This window comes from Melanotaenia boesemani, chromosome 12 (genome assembly GCF_017639745.1).
Source record: "Melanotaenia boesemani isolate fMelBoe1 chromosome 12, fMelBoe1.pri, whole genome shotgun sequence".
NCBI lineage: Eukaryota > Metazoa > Chordata > Actinopteri > Atheriniformes > Melanotaeniidae > Melanotaenia > Melanotaenia boesemani.
The window spans coordinates 15,370,657-15,396,751 of record NC_055693.1 but is presented as its reverse complement, the minus strand read 5'-3'; the positions used below and the strand labels follow the sequence as shown (position 1 = coordinate 15,396,751).

Below are 26,095 nucleotides of genomic sequence, written 5' to 3'. Positions count from 1 at the left end.
AGGCTTGTTTAGTTTTTTACCTTAATTAATTGAATTGTGCTTAAATTTCTTAATCATGTAAAGCACTTTGTATTGCCTTTGGCATGAAAAGGGCTTTATAAATAAAGTTTCATTTGATGATTTGATTAGTTGCCTTAAACAATTCTAGTTTTTATGCTGAAACTAAACATCAAGTCAAGTTGAATCAACATGGGCAACCATTATAATTTACTTAATCTCATTAGTTCACTTATCAAAATTTCTTTAAAGCTTCTAGTAGTTTGAACTTATGGATCCAGAACTGCAATCAGCAGTACTGAGAAAGTGACAATGACTACATTTTGCCCTATATTCTATTCTATTCGACAGTCATTTAGCAGATGCTATATAGGGGTCACGCCGTTTTGTAGGAGTGTCTGAATGTCCAGAGAGAAAAAAGTAGGGCCCTCAAAATTACCCACAATGCATTTTGAAAAGTAGTGAGCATCGATGGTCACTAGACAGGTCAATATAGACCACAATGGATTGTGGGCAGAAGCTCAACATGTCGCAAGGAGGCGAAATTTTTTTTATTGAATATATATGCAACAAAGAATAAAATACAACATTGGATTGGATTGGATTTGGAATGACATCTTGATGTGTGGTGGTTGCCGTGGTGGCGGCTGGTAGTCATGCGGTTTGTGACGAGGAAAAAATAGGCAGCTTCGTGTCCTGACCGGCAAAAGATTGAGTGCACCATGTAGTGAGCTATATTAGAGATGTGACGTTTATGAACGAATCCATTCTTTTGAACGACTCTTTTAAATGAACGATGGGATTTTGGAGTTTATTTGTATATTGGGTTTTTGGTTTAACTTTATGATTGTAATATGTATATAGTGTGTAAATACTTTTAGCTTTGGTAGAAGGAATTTTAATAGAGAAATGTGTTATATTTGAGGATGCACCTGTTGGAGGAATGGTACAGCTCAATCAGCAGCAGAGAATAAATGAAGAGGATTTGCTCATTTGAGGGGTGGCTGCTGATGGTGACTGGACTACCCTGCAACAGAAGGAGTGAGTTTTCTGTTAACCTGTGATGGATTAATAAAACCTTTGTGGATTGGATTCTGCGGTCCTCGCCTCACTGTCTTCCAGCCGCTCTTAGGCCAGCCTGCTCACAGGCAGAGAGTTTTGTTTGAAAACAAATACTGTGAGTTCAATCCAAAACATTTACTAGAATTTCCACAGACTGCTCAGGTTTATTCTTTTTTATCTATATTTTCCCTATAATTATTTATTCTTGTATAGTGGATTTTATATAGGTACATATTTTGATTGTTTGTCATTCTTATTTATTGTGAAATTTTGTAAGATTTTGTGAGAACAAGCCAGTCTTTTGAATGTCTCTTTGAAAGGAACGGCCCCCTCAAGATGCGGCTCCCTTCAAAGAGCCATAAATCCCATCTCTAAGCTATTAGAGATGTGACGTTCATGAACGAATCGATTCTTTCGAACGACTCTTTTAAATGAACAATGGGAACCGATTCACAGCTGTGAGCCGTTCATTTGTGAGCCATTCTTTTAATATACAAATTTTTGACACTGCTTTCATCAAACCAAATGAAATCAAACTTTATTCATAAAGTGCTTTTCATGCCATAGGCAACACAAAGTTCTTTATATGATTAAAAACATTTATGCATATCTCAGTTCGTATCTCATTGTTCAATAAAACAAGCCTTTACATACATCAAAGTAGAATAAGAATAAGAATAAAAACACTCAATGAAATCTTTCACACAGTCACACGCACACACGTTTACACACACACGCCAAGCCCAACCCCCTTCCCCCCTTTCCAGCTAAAAAAGACTTAATGAATAAATGAACAAATAATTAAGTAAGAAGTAGTAAAGTTGAGTCAAATGAAAATAAAATAAAAAATATTTGTGACATAATAGAAGTCTGATGTCCAACACGCTCCATTCATGTGAAGCATCTATGGGCAGAGAGTTTTGTTTGGAAAACAAAAACTGTGAGTTCTGTCCAAAACATTTACTAGAATTTGCACTGACTGCTCAGGTTTTTCCTTTTTTATCTATATTTTTTCTATAATTTTTAAATCTTCTATAGTAGATTTTATATAGGTACATATTTTGATTTTTTGTCATTCTTACATATTGTGAAATTTTGTAAGATATTGTGAGAACGAGCCAGTCTTTTGAATGGCTCTTTAAAAGGAACGGCTCCTCAAGATCCAGCTCCCTTCAAAGAGCCATAAATCTCATCTCTATAAGCTAGAGATGTGACTTTCATGAACGAATCGATTCTTTTGAACGACTCTTTTAAATGAACGATGGGAACAGATTCATTTGTGAGCCATTATTTTTATATACAAATTTTTGACACTGCCTTCATCAAATCAAATCAAACTATTTATAAAGCGCTTTTCATGCCACCGGCAACACAAAGTTCTTTACATGATTAAAAACATAAGAATAAAAACACTCAATGAAATCTTTCACACAGTCACACGCACACACGTATACACACACACACCAAGCCCAATTCCCCCACCCCCCATCCAGCTAAAATGACTGAATGAATAAATAAATGAGTAAATAAGTAAATAAGAAGTAGTACAGTTGAGTAAAATAAAAATAAAATAACATTTGTGACATCATAGAAGTATGTCCAACATGCTCTATTCATGTGAAGCATCTATGGGCAGAGAGTTTTGTTTGGAAACAAATACTGTGAGTTCTATCCAAAACATTTACTAGAATTTGCACTGACTGCTCAGGTTTATCCTTTTTTAATCTATATTTTTCCTATAATTTTTTAATCTTGCATAGTAGATTTCATATAGGTACATATTTTGATTTTTTGTCATTCTTACATATTGTGAAATTTTGTAAGATATTGTGAGAACGAGCCAGTCTTTTGAATGGCTCTTTAAAAGGAACGGCTCCTCAAGATCCAGCTCCCTTCAAAGAGCCAAAAATCCCATCTCTAGCACACAGTCATTGAATTGTGTCATTAATTCTCTCCTTCTCAATTATAATTTAATATTCAGAGCCAGTTGCTGCTGGTACTTTTGTTTTCCTGTATTGTCTTTTTCATTCATGGTACCAACTTTAAAATTCAAAGCAGGCAGAACTTTATAACATTAAATAATTGGTAACATAAGACAGAAAATAAAGCACATGATTAAAATTTATAGCACCGCAATAAAAAAAAGTCAAATGTCAGCTGAATCTGCATTTCCCACGAGCCTTTGCGGTCCAGATATGTTGCATTTTAAAAACAGCCCCGCCCCCTCTGACAGAAATGTAACATGTTGAGTTTTCTTGGCTAGTCATTATTATTATTACACTGCACAATGTAGAAACCATTAGAAACAGCTTAGTTGTTTTATTAATGAGACACTGTTACAAAACATAAATGATAATTAGTCACAAGTAAAAAGTTTTGTTCGAAGAAAATCTGGGCTAACAAGTCAGGTTAAACCTGCATACATTCTTTTAACAGAAATCCAAATAGTGAAACAATAGCCTTCTGTTGCACAGTTAAAGTTTAATAATAAACGGACTCTTTAACCCTTTGGACTTATCTGGGAGCTGTTTTGAATGAGTTACACTATGTTCTCTGCCAGCCTACTCCTCTGACACATCTGAAGACAAATTACTTCTGTTCGTGTTCGTCTAAACAACCAGAAGGTTTTGTAACCTTAGTCTAGAACAAAAAAAAAAAAAAAAGAATAAAGAAATCCAAACAGTAAAACAAAAGCCTACTGTTGAACACTTGAACTTTGAACTGTCTTGCCATCATCTAATAGATGACTGCACAAAACAAAGGAACACTGTGTAACATTTTCTGTCTTTCTGGTCAGTTGCTTTGTCAAAAGGGGCATTACTAGGGGCCCCATTTAATTTGGTAGTACTGACACTTGTTGCAAACTACATACCAGTGGATATTTAATGATGCTATACATACATATATATATATGTATTATGTATTATATATATATATATATATATATAAAATGAAAATACATTACATGATCAGAGGCCTTTCATTCTATGAAAGCAGCATGAGTGAAACAGTACAATGAGAGTATGAGTATTTAGTACAAAGAGTACTAAAGTGAACTGACATTATGATTAAAGGGCATGCTGTTGTCTCATCTTTTGCAGTCCCTCACACTCACGCATGCTCACATGCTTATATTTGCCTTCAGACCACTAAAGTTTCCTCAGCTCTCACTTCCTGTGTGAGGGGTACGTCTGCAATGTGTGGGTTCTGGCAGTTTTATTTTAGAAGTTCACACCTTCAATAGTTGTCGAAGGTGTGAACATTTATTCTCTTATTTCCTAAATATATAAATTAGAGTGCTCTCTGTGGTGCAACTAGGAGAGAAATAACGTAGAAGACAAGAAGACCAGATTGCAGATGTTGCTCAGTACAGGTAAGACAGGGGTCTATAATATATATATATATATATATAGATAATCAGAACGCTGCCTAAGTTCGGGGAAGATGTTATTGTTTTTACGAATTGTATTCTCTGCTTTAACCTTTTCGTATGCTACCGTTAACAGAAAGTAACATGCATGATTTAAACTACAACAATTCCTTAACCTCTTCTTTATGAGAGCCTGCTGTACAGGGGAAGCATGATGCATGCAGTGTGGAAACTCTTAGCACACCCTATTAAACTAACATGGAATATACCAAAATCACAGGAAGAACCGTTTGTTAAAAGACTCTACCAAGCATTGGCATTCAAACAAAATACAATTCAAACATGGGCATACAACAACAATATGAGAACACCACTGTCTATTTTAGAGCTAATTTCTCCATTTCAAGTAACCCACACAAGGTGTCATATGAAATATTGTGCTGATCACAAAGATAACTCATCACTGTGTCATAAAACCTTTGCGAGCTAGCAGCTAAAAATGGGCAAACAAACAAATGCACAAAAATAATTATTTTATTTATAACATGTCTTACTTTTGCTGTATTGTGGACAAAAGTTTTATCTGCTAATATGTTCTGTGACTCCGCCTTTGCTCAAAATGACTCATGACGGTGCTGGTAGTTTACATGAGGTTGGAGAGGGTGCTATAGTGAAGTATTTACTCTTTCTATCATATACTTTCTTGATGTTCCCTCCTTTCTGGATCTTCAGGGTGTTTTTCTATGTAGATTTGGGAGCATTCCCCGATTCCTCTGACTGACAAGAGGATTCCTGAGATGTTTACCTGCAAACACTAAAACATCAATAAAACTGCTCAGGTTAACTTTTTTAGCTTCTACTTCTGCAAAATTTTGCACAGTTCCTCATTACTTAACTAATTCCAAGATGAACTGGGCTGCTTTCCTCTGGTTTCCACTTACAGTAATGTAGTTTTCCTTTAAAAGAAGATAACCATAACCAATTTTCTACTGTGTTCTAGAATTTACTCTGACACAGAAATCTTAATAATAATAATAATAATAATAATACTAATAATATGAAGAAGAATAGAAATCTTACTTCTCAGCTTACTTTTGAGAACAAGATTATATATCCCTTGTAGTTGTGAATATGTACTTAATTTATTTTAGGTATGTCATTTTGGACAGGAGACAGAAAAAAATGGGCCTTGTGAATAAGAGGTTAATCTTTCATGATGTACTTTAGCTAATTCTGGAAGATGAAAAGCAACGCGGAGCTTATGCTGGATATTGCAGGACTGACTGACGTTAAGGGAGAGTGACATGAGAGGACTTGTATATTTAACTTTGAGTGTCCTCCATGCGCACGGTTTTAGTAACTTCTTTACACTTATGCTATTTTTACTGATGCTATGAAATATAAATACATTTTAATTCAAAATATCAACAGTTGAAATTGAAATACAGTTGTGGTTGTTTTAAGGTGGGATGATCTCTAGATTTGTCAGCATCAGTGGGATCCAGATGTGCTGCATCTTCTGGATATTTTGGACAGCAGGTAGAATTCCTTTGCTTCATTCATGTGATGAGAATGAAAGATTGTTGTTTTAGTCAAAACTTGGTTTACATTTTAATATTTAAATTTTAGTTCTTATCTTTCATTCACAAAAGTGCATTGCTGCCACCCCAGTACAAGAAAAACAGCACCTAATGAGGTTATAATACACCAGGATATAACCCTTTAAGTACATATGTTGTAATAACATAAAAATCTATTGTTATAAAAATAAAAATATTGTTTAAACAATCAGATACATGTATAATGTTTTAACAATAATAAAAAAAAATATTATAAGATCCCTGCTGGTGTGGCAGCAATACATTTCTGTATTCATGTCTACAAGTTGTTCATTTTATCTGTTGGATTTTGTATTTTTGTTGTTAAGCTTACTAACCTTTAAACATACTAACCTTTAAACACTTCTCTGCTTTTTTGACTTTCTAATATTTCTTCTCATTTAGCTGTATTTCCTGTGATAAAATGCATAAAAACACTATTGACTGAATTAAATTGCGTGGCTTTGCAGACTTATGTGTTTCAGCGAATGAGGTAGTGGTCAAATAAACCAAAATGGATGAAGTTGTAGAAGGAAGATGCCAAGCTTCCAAGCATTTTCAAAGTTAAAATGCAAGTCCACATGCCAAAGCTGACATATCCCAAGGATGTTAAACTCTAGTTCTCGAACGCCACTGCCTTGTACGTTTTAGATGGGATCTGCTTCCACACATCTGACATAGATTAATGGCTCATTAACAGGTTTGGGTAAAACTTAACAAGTTGTTGAGAAGATGCATTTGAAAGAGGTGTGTTGGACCAGGATAACAAAAAAAAATTGCAAGATGGCCCTCAAGGACTGACATTGGACATCCTAACTGGCTGTTTCACTGTCATGACATAGAGTAACCGTAGGAGTCCAGTCAAATTCATCATAAAGACTGGTTGGATATCCAAGTAAGTGAAGCAAAAACATTAGTTTGTGTTTACATTAGCTCAATTAATGAGAGGCTATCCGCTCATTGTTTAGCAACCACAACCTGAGTTAAATTAACGATTCGTTGTGCAGAACTTCATAGGTTGTTAGATTTGTTTAACGTGAGTCAGGTGTGGTGGAGAAGGGAAACATTGAAAACATGCAGGAAAATGACTCTCAAGGACAGACTTTGGACACCCCTGAGCTACAACTTTTGTCTTTTGCTTTGGCTCAGCTTTTTGGTCTCAATGAGAGATTTGCAAGCCCCTTTTCTTCTTTTTATAAATGTTTTTGCTCGCTCTCACTTTTATTATGATTTTTCAAAGGAATCTTAAAATGACCTAGATCAGTTTTATGATCAGAACAACAGGAACAACCAACAACTTTTTCTTTCCACCAACAACACGTTTACCACACAAGCCAACAGAGACAGAGGGTTTTCCAGTACCGGAGGCTGCAGTGTAGACTGTGGTCAGACTGCAGTGCTCTAGCCACAGTCCTGACTTTAGTTTCATATCCTTTATTTTACTTTTTATGTGCCATGTATCTTTGTACATAACTTTATTAGTGTTATATAATAAAAAACAGTCATAAGGACCCCCCCCCCCCCCCACACACACACACACACGCACGCACATACACGCTTACCCACCCACCTTGAGTCTGTAAACATTTCCACTGTGACTTCAGATAATCTGGTTTACTTAAACAGTCAAGCTTTTGCAAATCTAAACCATGAGCTGAAATGCAATTATTTTCTATTTAATCAAGAAATAAAACTCTTAAGATATGGACAGCCATTAATGTTGCTACAGAAACACTCCAGTGGCTGAACTTGCTCCAGTAAACTCAGCCTCTCTCCGACGGAAACAAATCCAGCTATTGGCATCCAAAATCTCGCTCTTTTAGTCACCACCCTAAATTTTGTGACCTTATGTGACAGTTGGAAAAAAGATGGATTAATAAATCAAAAGCTTCCCCTTAGGTTCAGCTCCTTCTTTACAACTATGGACTGGTGCAATGCTCCCATTACAACTGGTGAAGCCTCAAGCCATCTATGCTTTTGTTACTCCAACTCCATCACTTGTGATCCCAGGAGACTCAAGTTGCTCTGCTCCAGGCAGAGTATCATCTTAAATGTGGTGAAGCGCTCCACCTTTTTTGGGAAGAGTGCTCTTGTATTTGGAGAGATTAGTGGCTTGAAGAAGCCAAAAATATGATGTCATCTGAAAAAAAGCAGAGATGCAGACCTGATGTTTCCACACCAGACACCCTCTTCTTCTAATGTGTCTCAAGTAAAAATGAATTAAGAAAATATATAAAATTGAGGTTAAAAGTGGAAAGAATCAATAAACAAAGACATAAAAAATACACATCTCTATACAAATGTCAGTATACATACATCAAAAGACATATCAGGATATTAGCACTAGTAGGCTAGGAAACATGAGTGTGTGTGGTGGGTATGAATGTGCATATTATTGGATACCATTTAGCATTCTGATGGCTGTAGGGTAAAAACTTGTCTCTGAATCAGCTTAGTTCATACGGATGTAATTACATTTGAACATTTGTACATTTGAATAAGCCACATGTAGGGTGTGAATAGTCTTGAAGAATCCTCTCAAAGTTATTGTGTTTCATGTTTTTCAAAGTTTTTGAGACAGAGGGCCAACCAGGTCTTCAAGTGAACAGAGAGGGCAGCCAATTAGCCGCTATGTGACCAGTCCTACCTTGTAAAGTTCTTTCTTCTGTGACACTGTGCAGCTGGAGAGGAACGCACAAAGACAGTTGGTCTGAACTTTTTCAGACATCCTACCCTTCATATTGTGCCTCATCAACGTAATAAAGTTAAAATGTTAAAACTGAGTGAAAAGGGGCGTGCAGTTAAGAGCCTTTGTTTGTCCCAGTGTTTTGTCTCTGGTACCATTTGCTTTATTTATTATTATTATTATTTTTTTTGTTTGTTTTTTTGCTGTAGCTTTTGCTTCTTGTTTAAACCTGCTTATTATTTTTTAAATGTATTTTATTATTATTATTTTTTTAATAATGCTTGTTTGACTGCTGCTAAACTGAGCCATTTATCTGACATGTTTTCCACAGAAGCAAACCTTATCTCACAGATGGCAGGCAGCACAGTGAAGCTGACATGTAGCAACAAATCAATAAACCAGGTCAATCAGCTGATGTGGCAAAAGAATGGACAACACCTGTTTGTCTTCAAGCCAAATGGAAATGACAACCAATTTCACAATGAAAAATCTACCAACCAAACCTTCAAAATGTCTACATCAGCAAACGAAATGTATGCACTCATCATTGAAAGGGCCCAGAAGTCCCACACTGGAAACTACACTTGTGATACGATCACAAAGTCAGGACCCTTTCAAAAGAACTGGGAACTTTTAATTACAGGTGTGCAGCATCTTCAGGTTACACAAAACACAATATTTTCAGTGGGAATAAAAAAGAAGAAGGGTGGGAAAAGGATTAAAGTGCATGGGTTATTGAAGAGAGAGGAAATGCTCCAGTAGCTATGATTCCACTTGTTGAAAAGTGCAAACAAAACAATAATTAATAATAATATAATAATAACTGCCTACATATCTGCAGTGTTTTTCAGTTTCTATTGTATTTATTACACTCTTCAGTGCAACTTCTGAGCATTTTTTAAATAGCTTCTCTAGTCTCAGGCTGTGTTACTATGGTTAGAAGAGTATTTTTATAGACTGCAGGATGTTTGATCACTGCCTCTGTTTCCTTACTGAAAGGACAATTTATTTTAAACACTCATTACATGCACAAGAAAATGTGTATGTGATGAGTGTGATACAAAATACATCAGTCTATGCAATGACACAAATAACACTTTGTTTTTTCCTGATAGAGGAAGCAGAAAACGTTGATAAAGTGCTGGTCGCTGTGGCAGCTGCTGTTCCGTGTGGCTGTTTCCTGATTGTTTTATCTGTTTTCATCATTCTGAGACGAGTCCGGAAACTGCAAGCAGAGTAAGAACTATTCACCTTCAATCTTTTCTTTACATGTGCTTGATACTGCTGAAATCTAAACTAAACGTTTGCCCTCCTTTGCAGAAACAACGCTGCAGCAAAGGTAAATGATAGTCTTGTCTGTGGAAGTTATAACTTTACCACTATCTGTGAAAGGTGCAACTGTTCTGATCAAAGTGTGAGTAACTGTAAAGGGGTTATCAGACAGCAACAGAATCAGGAGAGGCAGTGAGATTTATTTCCTTCTCTATAATTTTGGAGTGAAACAAATGCTCTAAACATGAAAGTAACAGATGCAAACAACGTTAATGAAAGCTATAAGCTAGAACAGTGTTTCTAAATCCAGGTCCTCAGGGCACGCTGTCCTGCATGTTTTAGAGGTAACCCTACTTTAACACACATATGAAATGAATGGCTTGTTAACATTAATATGAATCAGGTGTGTTGGAGTAGGATCACATCTAAGACAGACAGGGCAGTGAGTTCTGAGGACTTGGATTGAGAAACACTGAGCTAGACAAAAAAATTATTAGGTGGACATTCCCTCTTGTCATATAATTATTAAGAAATGGAAGTTAGAAAAAAAGCTCCAAGCAGGTCAGTCCAGTATGTCTGGATGAAAAAGATCTTCAGGTATGTTTAGCCAGTTATGAATAAAGGCTCTACTGTTCTGCAGTGCACCCACGCACCTGGATAAATATATATATACTGTGAAGAAGTGTTGACTTTTAGCTAGCCTACCCATAGCTTCTTTCCACATGCTCCCTACTCACAATAACATTGCAGAAATATATGGCTTAAATTAAACCGTGAATCTGGACAAATCTTCTGAACAGAAAGTTTAAACATTAGCTACTCCTAGTGACAGAAATTTTGACCAGTGGTAAATGAATCTGTAAAAAATGAGTTGTAGGATCAACTTTAAGCTGAGATGCTAACCATCTGAACTTTGCTCTATTTGTTTTTCCTCCAAACAGCAGCAGCAGCAAAGAGAGGAGATTTATGAAAACAGCCTGGAAATCCGGCGACAAGAACAGGCTAGCCGTCTAAAACACAGCACTCACTGATATAGAGGTTTAAAGTGCTTTCTCGATCAATAAACGGCATTTTAACAAACCACACAATGGTTTCTCAATCAGTTTTTAGTCTTTGAAATGTCATTCAGTGTGATGATCACTGTTACTGTGAATCATCCAAGCCGTTCATCCCAGGGTGATCTCCACATGGAAGTAAGAAAATACAGAAAAAAACAAAACAAAACAAAAAAATAACCATAAATCCAATACAAAGGATGAAAAAATTGCTTTAACAGGAGGAAACTCTCCTCACACCAGCACCAGTTTCTGTCACACTCTAGCCACATTCCAAGTAATCACTCTCCTAATTGAACCTGTTCCAGCTTGTCTGTCAAAGGACTCCTGATTACCTACATCTGTTTCCACTCACCCTTCAATATATACCCCAGCACCAGGTTCACTCCCTGATGGACTTTAACATTTATGCCTGCAAGGACTGGTCCTCTCTCCCTCCCTGGCTGCATTGATCCTGGAGTATCTGTCTCCTCTCATCTACAGTAAGACAATTCCCCCTGGGTTTTGTGATTTAATAAAAGGTTGTCTGCTGTCTGTCTCTGAGGGGCCTTGCATAACACTCAGATTCACATTTGGAGTGGGTACACACAGCAACAGAATCATAGAAGCTAATGTATGAAACAATGTACACAACACAACTTTAGAAATTAGGGGACTTTATGAACTAAATGTTAATTTGTACTGATTTAAAATTTTGTAAAGGAATATGAAGCAGGAAATCCAACTTCAAGACTTCATCCATGGAGTCTCAAAGGCCAATGCAGGCTTGAGGTGTTTCCCTGTCTGAACACACCAGACTTTAATGAATGGGTCATTGTGCAAAACTTGGTCCCCAAGGCACACTATCCTATAGGTCTTAACAAGAAAAAAAGTAAGAACACAGTTACTTTTGACTCAGAAGACAGCCTACTAAAGAATGATGGGTGAAATAAAGCAGAGAGGCTGAAGTATCACCTGTTTAATCTTAGACTATTGATCTGTAATTGATCCTTATGGTCTTTCTTCCTTATGCTGATCAGGTTAAAATGTTTTCTTTTTTCTGTACTTGCAATAGTAAAGGAGGAACAAGTCAGTCACTCTTTCCTGTGTAAGGTTTCATAACACAGGCCTTGATTGTGACTTCTTTCCACATGTTACCTACTCGCAGCAGCATTTAAAACCTGGCTGTAAATTTGCCTTTAGAAATTTGTGAATGGTGGAAAACAAGCAAAGGATAAATGCATTTGTATAAAAAACAAGACAGCTAAACAAAGAACCCAGCAAACTTAGCAGTGGTAACTGGCACTGAACGAAAAAAACAGCAAATTAATAAAGAAAGAAAATAACTCTGAAACAAACTCCCTCCAACATGGCCAACATTGCACCTTTTATACAAACAGTAGCAGTAGCAGCTAACGCTACGCAAGGCTAATAGATTATATTGTTCTCCAGATCAACAATGGTATGTTTTAACCAGAAGGGGGAGGTGTTTCTACAGTAAACAGACTTCAAAGTGTTAAATCAACAAAATTCTCTTTAAAATATTAAGGCACTTAAACCAGTGAAGTTACTGAACATTTATTCCAGTGCACATTTATTTACATCATGTCTTTACAAATTTTATTATCTGAAAATGTCCAGTTAATCTCCCGCATGAAGTACCACAATTTGCTTTCTTTATTGCTCTATATATACGAATCTTTGCCTCCGAGTTTGTTCATGGTTAGGACGATAAACTGATGCATATTCAGCCTTTCAGAAAGCCTGCATGTTCTGACAAAGTGTGGGACTGACGATGGGATTTTATGACTGAGAAACATCTCTGTTTCTAAAGTTTAAAGTCATAACGTTGCGATGGCTTGCTTCATACGATTACAATATCAGTAATAATTCTGTGTGTGTGAATGAATTGGCTAAAAAACAAGGTAGATTTAATTAGTCATCATTGACCAGAAGACCACATTAGGATTAACATTACAAATCTGAACATTTTCTGAAGTAGTAGTTGAATTTTAGATACTTTAGTGTATAATAAAACATGAAAGTTTAAAAGTAAATCTAAAGATAATATATGTAGTAGTCTAGCACCTGCAGTTGGGATACTGATAACATGAATATATATTTAAATACCCAGAGCCCCATGTTGCTTTGGACCTATACAAAACTGTCTTAACAGCTATTGGATTAATTACAACTGTTGTTACTAACATACAGTTGTTAAAGAAATTGCAAGGAAACCGTTTCAGAAAAATAAAATGTAGTGAAGAAAAAATTAACATAATTGTAATTAAGAACCTTTATTACAGAATACAGAAGTAAATGTAACATATTACAGCAAACTAGAAACTATTACAGATGTTATCTTTCTAACATTTTCAGTAATAAACGCTTAAAGACAAGTAAAATGTCATGGACCTGCATATTTACAGTTGTATTTACATACGAGTGTATATATAGTGCTGTTTGTGCAATTCCACCCTTCCTAATCACCAGTTGGGACAAGTTGAAATAGAATAAGTCATACGTCTCACATGTTAGAAGAAGTTGTTGGGAAACAAATGAGCCAGTTAAGCAACTGTGTCATGATTTCCAAATAAGGAAAGATCAGCATTTTTTCTACAGTGTTTGCAGCTAATCTTTACTTTGATCTTTGACTATGCTGACCTTGTGAATTAACAGTGACTTTGCAAACTGTTTCTTATTAGTACAAACATGTCCAGTGTGTGCATAATAACATACAGGGCAAGAATAAAAGAAAAGGATTTCACAAACCTAAAAATGTACAAAGAAATTTGACAATATTTTAAAGTGTAAAAAATATGGATTATAAAGTGGGGTTGTCAAAATTAACATTAAAGGGCTTTAAAACATTTGAAATATACATAAAAAATAAATAATGAAATTATTAACCCTTTAAGCCCTAGGGTTTTTGGAGGTGTAGTTTGCCTGAACAGACCTACCCAAAATAAATCAACAATAACTCTGTATTTTTTAGGTCAATATACACAAGCGTGGTCTCAATGGATAGGTAAGACCCTATGGAATATAAATCCAGTGTCAGAAACATTGTGAATGTTAATATGCCTGTGCAAATTGTCATAAACCATAGGTAAAACAAAAATATCCTCTGCATTTTTTTTGTACACAGATAAAAACATCATGATAAATATCATTCGGTGCATAAAGATACCACTGCATGGATTCAGCAACTCCTTGACTACAACTGTACAAAGTTTCATGAGAATAAAACAAAGCCCATAGCTTTTATGCAGGTTTTAGTGTGGATAGTACGAGGGGGACTTTCCATTTGGCCACTTGGATACGCAAACTGTGCCAAATTGTGCTGTGTTTGAATTTTCTCCAGAACTTCCAACACAGTGTATTTGGTTCTTTGTAATTTCTTGGGCCTTTTTATGGCCTTTATCCTTCATTCTAAATGGATTAAAGGTTATAATGAAGCAAAGAAATGACCGCTGTTCGATATTCGCTCATTCCGGTGCGCCCACGTGCGTAACTCCAGCAAAATGGCAATGATGCTCCTTTGTTTACGCGCAAGTATTTATATCTGACAGATGAAGTGTCGTTCAAGTGTAAGATATCGTCGGAAAGCTTGTAAGATGTCGAATTCGACCAAACTTTATTTACACTGCCAAGACCCACAACAAGACAACAAAATGCCTGTGAATGGCTGCATGTGACATGTTAGCGCATGACGCAGTTTCACGATTATGGATTACTGAGTGAGTTTTGTTCGAAGTACTGTGTGAATAGACTGAAAATGACCACAAAAAGGTAAGGAAATAAAAAGGTCGCTCTTTGTGAGAATAGCTTTGGGATTTGGTGCCGTATTTGGTGATAAACATGGTATCTGATAAGGCTGCTGTGATATGCGACGGTGAGCTTTGTGTTTGTTTTGAGACTGACGTGAGGTGCTTGGCGAATGTCTTTTTATGCTTGGTATCATATGAAAGTGCAGCTTTTCTTGTTTCATTTGATACCCAATATGTTGGGGTGGAGTGAACGGATCACGCGTTGTGTTGCATTTTGTTTCGGGTGTTACTGGTTATGGTGGCGCTGTTGTTTGTGGCATACGTATTTTTTATAGAGGGAAGTGGAGACAAGGACCTGGGAACCGGAGTTTGTTGCTCCATTACATCGACGAGGTGCACCACCCAAGCCTCTTCCATCAGCTCAGCCACATCTGGACATGGGAGAAGATCAGGTCTGGCGTCAAGCGTTGTGACCACGTTAACCGCCACCCGCAGCCTCTCCTCAGGCCCAGGGTACTCAGAGTGTCCTCGTACTCTCTGACTACCTGCTGCACTGCCCTGAAATCTTCTGGAGAGAGTAGAGCCACCGGGTCCAGCTCCAGCTCACCACCTGTGGTATCCATGGTCAGCTGCTTCACTCTGTTCGGTTTTTACACACAAAAGCCATGTGGGTGGGGTAAACAAAGTTTTTTTTTTTATCCATCCATATCCTGGAGCAGAGCAGAGCAGCTGCAGCTTTAGTAACTGTTCACAAATATGCTGAACTTTTGAAAGAAGCAAAGCAATAAATCCAAAGGCCGATGTATCTGTGGGACCCAGTCCTCGAGATCTACTATAGTGCAACTTTTCAATCCAACCCTTATCCAACACACCGGAATCAAATGGCGAAATTATCTCATTTACATGTCATTCAGCTCCGCAGAGGCCTGGTAATGAACCATTCAGTCTGCAAGTGCTTCAGTGTGCACATAACATTAAAGCTATTCAAAAATTTTTAAATAAACTTAAATGAAATAAAATAAAATAATTAAACTAAAATCAGATGAAATTAAAATCAGCTCATGACAGTACTATTTAGACACTTAAAAACAAATAAAAGTAATTTAAAATGAATCCTGTGAAAGTGAATTGGCTGTTAGATCACATTCCCTTTGACTTTGACGTCACAGAAGAAAGACAAATGGCACAATTCTGCACTGGAACAAGGGGATCGCGGCGATATCAAATCATGTCAATATAATATAATTTCATTCATCAATTGGGCAAAACTTTGTTGGTTGTGACTGTGGAAGTGCTTACGAATTGATACACTAACACGTGAAGCGTCTATTCTGTAAACACTACGCACTGCGTGACGTCATGCTTTCCTCTGCACATGCTTGTTGTCACTTCATGGCCAAGTACCATTCACACGGAAGTGTGATTAAGGTGGCATTAGAATGATAACGTGAACAACCGTGGGGGGAAAAAACGGATTTCGGGAAAAAATTGGATTGGAGCATTAAGACGAGAATGAATGAATGTAATTTCAAACATATTATGATGTTACATGGAATTATTACATATTACATAGAACACTGCTACTTTCGGAGCTTATTTAATCCTCAAAAGTATGTTTTTTTTTGCCAGTTCACGTCTGGTTCACAGATACAACTAATTATAATATTTACATAATATACATAAAATAGAAACTTAAACATAGCAATAACTGCAAATCCCCAATAACTGTCAACAGCCTGAACATAAGACACAAGACCATGAGACTGGGCAGAAACTAAAGTGCATGCACACTTCTTACAAGCACAGCATCTGTAATGGTCCACGCATAGCGTAAACCAGAATGAATCGTTTACCAGAATGAATTACAGGATCCAACACATCTGTCTTCAACCACCTTAAAAAATACCTGGAAAGTTTAGTCACAGCAATATGAAAGCTTAATGTTAACATCTGTGTTAACAACAAGAGGCCTGGAGTTGGTGATCCCTGCACTAGTGTAGCCCTTTACATTTTAGAAAAAAGGTTATAACCTATTAGTTTAGAAAAGTTCTTTATCTATGGTAATCTTCGTGTTTTGCTGAACTAAATAAAGCAAAGAAATTGGTCAGCGGAGAGGGATGGATTATTTTTTCAGTTTAAGCTTAATATCAGTGCTGTTAAAAAAGCAGGTAGATAAAGGATGAGAATGAATTTTAAATTCCTTGGATATTACAATGCATGAACAATAACTCATAACAACTAAAACTGACTCGAGACTCAACTTGGATTTGTAATAATTGACTTGGGAACATTTCTGACTGATAGCACCCTGACTGTAAACAGCAGGTAGGATCATAATAATAATAATTATAAAAGAAAAAATCCTCAAAAGCTCAGAGCTAATAATGTAAACAGGAACAATTTCAATAAGCATCAAGAGCTCATTTGTTAAACTGCAAAACTAAATTACAGAAATTTCTAATCTCTTTTCCTCCACACTTGCTTCACTGAGATAGAGGCCAGATCAGAGGACATGCTCAGAAACTGCTGCACTCCTGCTGACGGAAGGAAAACCGCCCAGAGCTTAAAATGGAAACAGATGGACAAAACTTTCACCACAGCCCCCTTTTGGCTCTTAATTCTGTTTTTCAGACAGAGGTGATAAGTTAAAATGAACAAAGGTTCCGCGGCTGATCCCCTGAAGCAGGAATGTCTGCAAAGCACCTGGTTGGAACTAAAATTTAGCATTCACCACGGAAACCGTAGATAAGCAAGCATCCACATCACAACATGAAAATTCTGTCTGCATGTTGATATAAGGCAAGTAAAAACATTACCTTTTACTCAACCTACTCAATAAAGGCAAAGATTATTTCTATAGCACTTAAAGAAACTTAGTTGACCAAAGTGCTATACAAATTATAACAATATAAAGATTAACTGAAATTAGCACTAAAATCTCAAGAGTAAAAAATATCAAATAAAATACAATAAAACAAAATGAGCTTGAAAAAGGAAAAAGACGACAAGTTCTCTTGATGAAAAACATGAGGTAATTTATTATGATGTGCAGGGTTTAAGTCAAGGGCTTTTGGGGGAGCCTTTTATCTAGGTGTGTACTACATATATTAGAGCTCGGCTCCTCCAAGGCAAGACACGTTTACTTTTATAGCACATTTCATGTACAAGAGAACTCAAAGTGCTTTACATAAAACATTAAAAACATTACAGTGGGGTGAGAGAAAGCATTTAAGAAGTACATTAAAAACAAACTATAAAAAGAAATAAAATACATTAAATAAAATCAGAAAAAGATCAAATAGAATAAGATACAAGAAATAATAGTGTGAGGAATAAAAAGTTATTCTGAGAAGCAGTTAATAGAAACGTTTTTAAACCCTGATTTGAAACTAACTGTTTCAGCAGGCCTGCGGTTTTCTGGGAATTTGTTCCACATGTAAGAAGCAATATATTTAGACGCTGCCTTTTAATGTTTCTTCTTAGGTCATCAGGTTCAAGCTTTCCAGACTAAGAGATCTGTTAATAATAAGCCCCTTTGGGGACAATAAAGAAATTGAATGAACGTAAGCCAGAGGACCCTGAATGTATTTTGGTCCTAAACCATTCAGTGCTTTGTGAACTAACAGCAGGATTTTGAAGTTAATTCTTAGACTGACAGGAAGCCAGTGTACAGATCTGAGGACTGAAGTTATATGATCTACTTTCTTGATCTTAGTAAGGACTCAAGCAGCAGCTTTCTCAACTAACTGCAGTAGTCTGATGGACTTTTTGGGGAGACATGTAATGACAGCGTTACAGTAGTCCAGTCTACGAAAGATAAGTGCATGGACAAGTTTGTCTCACCAGATACCAACTCTCCACTTGTCTGACTTTTACTGGTGAATCCAGAGAAAAGTCAGACTGTCATCAGTTTTAAATTTCCTTCTACATGGCTCCATCAGGTTACACAAATATCCCGAATGCAGAAAAAATAAATAAATAAAACAAGGAAACACTGACCTGAAGGTGAAGGTTGACTGCACTGGTCCGTTTATTGTGTTAAGACTATTTCCACACAGCAGTTGTACAACTTTTTAAAAATGTAATTAGTTTTTATTTTTTTCTTTTATGTCATTTCTGTTTCATACAAGCCACAATTCTGCACATCACAATGTTTAATTGTTAAATGTCTATTAGGATTTTCACACATTCTGTTACTGAATGATTTTTCCCTCTTCTACTGTCATAAATGATATTCACTTTACTGCAACAAATCATTCCTTGCAGCTAATTTTTTACACTTCTAAGAAGTGTACCTCCCTGTAGTAAGCCTTCAAAGGGCTATGGTACATTTCTGTTTTCAGAAACAGCTTCTGTGGACAGAATATTAATGAGACACGTGTTTAAACAACAAACATTAAAAGGCAAACTACGTCCATGCTTTCTGTTGGTTTTGATGTAGGTAGGTAATAATAATAATTATAATAATAAGCACAATTAAGAAACTTGCAGATCAGGTTAAACTGAGTTGAAAATCTTGCAAGACTGTTAAAATCTTCAAGCTGAAAAGGTAGTGGACCTTTAAACAGGGGGGAAAAAAAAAAACAAAACAGTTAATCCACCAACAAACTGCTTCAACAGATACATATAAGGTGGGATGGAGAATAGTTAAAGCCCAGATTTGAAACATTGTGATGATGATTTGAAAAAGGGCGTGAGAAAACGTTCAAGAATTTTGCAATAAAAAAGTTTCAGAGAGTGTGTTTTTATTCTACAAGTTTACTGAGCATGCTTCTGTGGCAACAACCTCTACGGCTTTTCACGTGACTTTTAACGACTAGTTACATTTCTGGAGATAATAACAGGTTACCCAGCACAGCTGCAATAATTCTTAGCCATTTTAGCCCACAACCAAGTTATTATTGTGTTCTTGAAATAGCCGCTTTAGGCTGGAGCCTTTCCCAGTTGTCACCAGGTTAGAAGAAAGACACACCCAGACTATCACAGGGCTAACACAGAGACCAACAACCACACCTGCTCACACTCACTGCGAGAATCAATACAACATTGACCAAAGATGCATGTTTTTGGACTGCAAGGAAGCCGGAGTATCAAAAGAGAACACATGCATGGGGAGAACGTCAAACTCCACACAGACAGACCCCAACAGAAGTTCAAACCAGTCTCTTGCTGTGAGGTGTTAAAGCTCATTTATGCTCTATACTAACTACTCATACAGTAATGCCCACTTCAATGGGTGAAAGTGCAAAAACAAAAAACACAGAATCCTGTTATTCCTGTAATCAGGGAAATCACAACTACATACCTATAATATTCAATATGAATGTCTGGTTAGTTTTTTTTTTTTTTTTAATCTGGTTAGTTCCTTTAAAATACTAGTTCTTAAAAGTCTCCTGACCCATTACAATGCTCATTTTAATTGTATTGTGACACTGTTCTGTGATGGGCAATCAGCTTTTGTGCAAATTGTGATCTTGTCAAAACACAAAGAACCAGAAAGAATTTCCATCTAAATCGTTGATCAAACAGATGAATGTTGTGGAATTTTTATTATCAAAGATCACACACTAAGTGAGAATCAAACAAAGTATTTTTATTAAGAGCTGATCAGCAATGGGAGTCACACAGTCAAACAGCTTTGGCTGAGCAAGTCCGCAGAGATACACATGGGCTTAGACTCGCATGACGTGATATCTTCAAGGTCGATGAAGCAAATCCTCAGTACACTGTCTTCAGACCCTGCTCAAACTGGTACAAAGTTTCTGAAGAATGTTAACAGCGGTGTGATAAGAAAGAAGAGCTCATTACCAAATATTTTCTGGGTACAGGTCGGGCTGCTCAGTGAAACATAAGCCATGGTTTTAATAATACAAAGTGCAAGATTACATGATTCATCTGAATATCACACAAATATGCAAGGGTTATGTGTATAATTTTCCCATTACATGAAAAAATCTGTTCTTTAAAATAAAGGTTTTAAAAGTCATTTTATGGCTTCATGAACACATTTTAATTACACTCAGTTGATATAGCAAAAACAACCCTGATTTGATGTACATTTTTGATGAAGTAGGTCAACTTTTAACACGTGGCTGTGTTTCAGAGTACCAATCTTAATTATGACAATAATCTGTTTCTGGACATGGCAGCCTGGATTTCTTTATGACAATCTGGTTTTGAGTTAATACATTTCTGCTCTCTATGCATCATTTGTGCCATAAAACAGATCCTTTAGAACGAAACCAATGTTTAGTTATTAGTGTTACACCCACTCTGGATTACTGATAGTCCACACCCTTTTCCAGCCAGTCATGACCAGCATACTAATCATCCACACCTGTTTTCAATCTCCTCACCTGGCTACTTATACTCCAGCACCACGCTCATTCATTGTCTGACCTTGTTTACACATGCTTGGAGTTGTCCTCTTTCCCTTCCCAGCTCCATGACTTCAGGATGATCTGTCTACTCCTCCATGTCTAGATGTTGTAAGACCATTCCTCCAGTTATTCTTTATTAAATAAAATTTGTTACACCTTCTCCTGCGTCCGAGGGGTCCTAAACGTAACAGAAAGTCCAACCCAAAATGCAGAATGTACTCGCCACACAAGGACCTGGAAGACTGCCAACACTTCGAGGAATGTCTGGCCAAGAAATCCTGTCTGGGTAGTTTGGTGGGGCCTTATCCACTCTTCCTGTGTAGCAAACGCTGCCAGGTGAGTGAATCTGTGGACTGAGGTTTGAGTACCCTGACATTTGCGAGGCAGCCGATCCACGGTTAGAGGTGGTAGTCCGGAAGGCTATGTCTGAAATCCATCATTAAGCTCCACGGCCTACGTCTCCAGTATCTCCACCGGCTTCATGCGGCTCTACAGAAACCCAGCTCCTCTCTGCATGGCCTCCTCGCCGCCCTCCAGAGATCCAGCTCCTGCTTTCGTGGTCTCAGGGCTAAACTTCTAAGCCAAGTCTGCTGTTGTCAGGCCCTCATGGCCTACCACCAGGGCCTAGTTGTCATCTCAACCTCCCGACCATCTGCCAGAGATACAGCTCGGGGGGGGGGGTACTGTTACACCCACTCTGGATTACTGATAGCGCACACCCTTTCCACCCTTTCCAGCCAGTCATCACCAGCATACTAATAATCCACACCTGTATCAAATCTCCTCACCCGGCTAAAAAAAAAAAAAAAAACAAAAACAAAAAACAAACTGTGGGCAGGATGTCCAAACAGCAAGAGGAGGAGTTTAACTGATGTAAGATGCTTTCCAACCCCCCTCCAAGGACTCCAAAAAGGGTGGGTACTCTGAACTGCTGTTTGGTGCATAAGCACAAACAACAGTCAGCACCCGTACCCCCACCTGAAGGTGGAAGGAGGCTACCATTTTGTCCACTGGGGTAAACCTCAACGCACAGGTGCCAAGTCGTGGGGGGCAATGAGTATGCCCACACCGGCTCGACGCCTCTCGCCGGGAGCAACTCCAGAATGGAAGAGGGTCCAGCCCCTCTCAGGGACAGTGGTTCCAGAGCCCAAGCCGTGTATCAAGACGAGTCCAACTGTATCTAGCTGGAACCTCGCGCACCAGCTCAGGCTCCTTCCCCACCAGAGAGGTGACATTCCGCATCCCTAGAGCTAGCTAGGTGACAACTCAGGGAGGAAAAGAATAGTAGAGAAGGCCCACCGGTGGAACAGTGATGTATCTTGATCAAGAGATGTGGAAAAATTGGCAAAAATGTCTCTGGACGCTGAATAATAAAAAGAAGTTTATTACAAAAGTTCAGACATCAAAAGAGATTTCTGCAGAGAAATCTGGAGGTCCCAAAACCAGAACGAAGACCTAAAGACCTGATGTGTCATTCTGTCTTTCATAGGGTTTAAACAAAGAAAATTCCTCAGTATCCTCCAATCATAGAGTTTGCCTATAGGATGCTCATTTACATGTTCGTGTGTGAATCCAGTCTGTAGGACAGAGAACCTTATATGGTAAAAACGTGAGTGTGTACCATACAAATGTTATGCTTAGATCCCTCAGCAGCAAGGAGTACGGTTGCCGCAGCTCCTTCTCCGAGACAAAATGGTATTTTCACAGCAACTGGCTTTCACTTGAACATCAGAAGTTCTTTGTTTCAGCTTACCGGCAGCTGAGTGTCTTTCTAGACTGACTCAGAATGGTTGCACAGCAACAAGTCTCCTTTCAAAGAGAGACCCTCTCCCCATGCCGTCTCGCCCAATCTGTCTTTGGGCAAGACAGGCTGTCTCCCCACTTTAAAGAAATATACAGCTGTTATAAGGGGAGTTAAGAGTGTGAAAACTAACCTGGGCGAGCCACTTTTACATCAAGACTTCAGTTATGTGTGGTGTTACATCCCTAAAGCAGGTCTAGGGGAAGAAGGGAGTAACAACTCCAGAAGATGAGGAGACAATGTGAATATTATCATCCAATTAGTATTAACATATAGTGTGACAGATAAAATATAGAAGGGCCAGGGAGAGCCAAGGCCAACACAACAAACAAAACCCCTCTACCTGAAAAAACTCAGAAACAATATAATACAAACCTACTTTGTAATTACCCTAACTTCAATATAAACAGGAGAAAAAAAAGAACCCATAAGGAAAACAAAATGGCAGCTCTCCCATACATTAAAATTAAGGAAATTAAAAAACACAACAGCAAATAATTAGTTGATTGCGGCTGCAGCTAACTGTACAGTTCATGACATTAACACAAAGATTAAAACCTTCATGTTTGAAAAAACAAACAAACAAACACTTGATTCAGAAGACTACTTACTAAATGTGAAATAATGCAGGTGTTGAGATATCACCAGTCATCGTTTTGCAGTCACCGTTCCTTATGGTCTTTGATCATCATGCTAATCAAATCAAAATGTTTTGGTTTTATTCTGTACTTGCAATAACAAAAGGACCAGCACATTCACAAGACTCATAGAGGAACAAGTCAGTCATTCTTTCCTGTGTACTGCTTTGCAAAACAATGTAATGATTGTGACTTCCTCCCACTCCCCACACTGACTGAACTCCAACTGTAACAAATATTACTGTAACAAAGCTGAAAAGGGAATGTTCGAAATCAAGACATAAAAATGCAAATGTATATAATCAAAACATATTAACAAGGAATAACCTAATCAGTTTCGTAGAAAGCTCATTAATGCTGCAATATCTAAAAAAAAAAAAAAAAAAGAAAGAAAAAAATTACTTACTTTATATACAAACAGCCATGGGCATCAAACGTGTGGATGTGGGTGACACACTTATTTTGCTGTTTTTTTTTTTTTTTTTTAAAATAAACTTTTGTACAAATGTTGCTCCAGTCGCTCTGCACTGTTAAACTCTCTCTCCTCCTCCCCCTCCCTCTCCAGGCGCTTGTGCTGAGGAGGAGGAAACTAGCAGGATGTAGCCCGTTTCCATTAGATCGGCTTTTGTTTGCATTTATTTTATATTATTTTCATTATGAGGTCTGTCTGTATTATTCTGCAAATTTCCCTTGTTAATCTCCCACCTGAAGTGCCTCAATATGATTTCTTGAATTGCTCTATATTACGAATGAATTTTCTTTGCACTGGAGTTTGTCCAAGATTAGATTAGACTAGTCCAAGGGAAACTCAATAAACTGATGTAAGCCTGCATGTGCTGACAAAGTGCAGCTGTTTGGGGGATGCCTTGCATCATATGGTTACAATATCAGTAAATATTATATGCATGTTAATCAATGAGAGGAAAAATTATGCAGATTCAATTACAGATGCACCAATACGCTTTTTGGGGGTTCCGATCAGATCCTCATCTCTATAATTTGGATATTGGCTGATATATATATTTTCCGATACCAATTCTGCTAATGTGAACATTTTTGTGATTCTGGTCATTATTGCTGTTAATATTGTGTAAGGTTTCTTTAGGTTATAGTAAACCACCCATCTTTGAGTACATTGGGTTCTGCATCGACAACATCATCCCCACTAAGGAGGTTCATTGTTACCCAAACAAGAAACCATTGGTAACCAGCAAACTGAAGGCCCTTCTTAATGGGAAGAAGAGGGCCTTTACATCTGGGGACAAAGCAGAACTCAAGCGATTATAAAGGGAGCTTAAACATAGCATTATGGAGAGCAAAAACAACTACAGAAGAAAACTGGAGCGCGAACTGGAGGAGAACAACATCCAGGGACGTCTGGAGTGGGTTGAGAGAGATCCCCGGCTTCCATAGCAGAGGAAGCGAGTTGAACATGTTTTTAAATAGGTTTAACTCCAACCCGCCCACCCCCGGCGGCCCCTCTACTGCTCCTCCTGCTGCGGTGTGCTGGGGCGCAGGCATCAACGCAAAGGGCACCCTGGAAGAGGTGGTGGAGGAAAGAATGCTGGCAAAGCTGCTGACAATCATGGAAAATCCCTCTCATGCCCTCCACAAAACACTGGACAAGCTAAAGAGCAGCTTCAGCAACAGACGCTTTCAACCCGCTGCTCTAAGGAACGATACAGAAAATCTTTCCGACCTTCTGCAATCAGATTTTACAACTCCTCTATCTCTGTCAGAGCCATGATTACACACCTGGTCTAGCTCTTTATGTCACCTTTTAGATATCTGAACACGACTCATCTGGTTTTGTTATGACCAGCAGATTTTACAGCCGTGTCACCAACAAACCTCAGCTAATAATGAAAATAATATAAAATAAATACAAACATAAGCCGATGTAATTAAAATGAGCTACCATTTTGCATTAACATCATGCTAGTTTTCTCCTTCTCAGTACGAGCTGTATGATAAACAAACATCAAGAGAGACAATGTTGGGACAGAAAAGCCGATCAGCTGATCCTGTTATGATTCAAGGAGCAATGGCGGTTAGGAGGTTGAGGGATCTATTCAGGTTGATTTTCATGCTGGCTTCCCTCTGGGATGGTAGTTCGGCAGGTGTTAGTGTTAGTTTGGTCTTTAGCTGGCTTCTTCTTCTTAAATAGCCAAGCATGCATTTCTTCGGGTTGGTTGCCAACACTTCTGGTGGATGTGCAGCTAATAGGTGCACTGCACATATAATTTTAATCAAGACTACAGTAGGCTAAAACATGTATATTACTTAGTAAGCCACATTAAATCTCCTGCAACCCACTTGTGGGTTGGGACCCCATCTTTTCTATCTTTAGGAATGACTGGACTAGAGGACACAAGACTGTTAACATTACAAATCCAAACATTTACATCCAAACATTTACATCCAAACATGTATAGCAAAACTAATGCTTAAAACAGATCAACTGTAGTTATTTCAGTGTAAAATAAG

At 37.6% G+C, this 26,095-nt stretch overlaps 1 protein-coding gene across 4 annotated transcripts; it reads left to right on the top strand.

Moving 5' to 3' along the window:
* Window positions 1-4,213: 4,213 nt before the first annotated feature.
* Window positions 4,214-11,571, top strand: LOC121650378. 4 transcript variants are annotated; one of them, XM_042001862.1, is made up of 6 exons: window positions 4,215-4,432; window positions 5,894-5,968; window positions 9,045-9,356; window positions 9,829-9,949; window positions 10,034-10,052; window positions 10,930-11,571. In XM_042001862.1, the coding sequence occupies exons 1-6, from the start codon at window positions 4,417-4,419 to the stop codon at window positions 11,014-11,016; spliced, it is 630 nt and encodes a 209-aa protein (XP_041857796.1). In that variant the 5' UTR covers window positions 4,215-4,416; the 3' UTR covers window positions 11,017-11,571. The 4 variants fall into 4 exon arrangements, with proteins under 4 accessions (XP_041857798.1, XP_041857796.1, XP_041857797.1 ...); XM_042001861.1 differs by having other exon boundaries at window positions 4,217-4,432; window positions 10,927-11,571; XM_042001864.1 differs by lacking the exon at window positions 9,045-9,356 and having other exon boundaries at window positions 4,214-4,432; window positions 10,927-11,571.
* The last annotated feature ends 14,524 nt before the right edge of the window (window positions 11,572-26,095 follow it).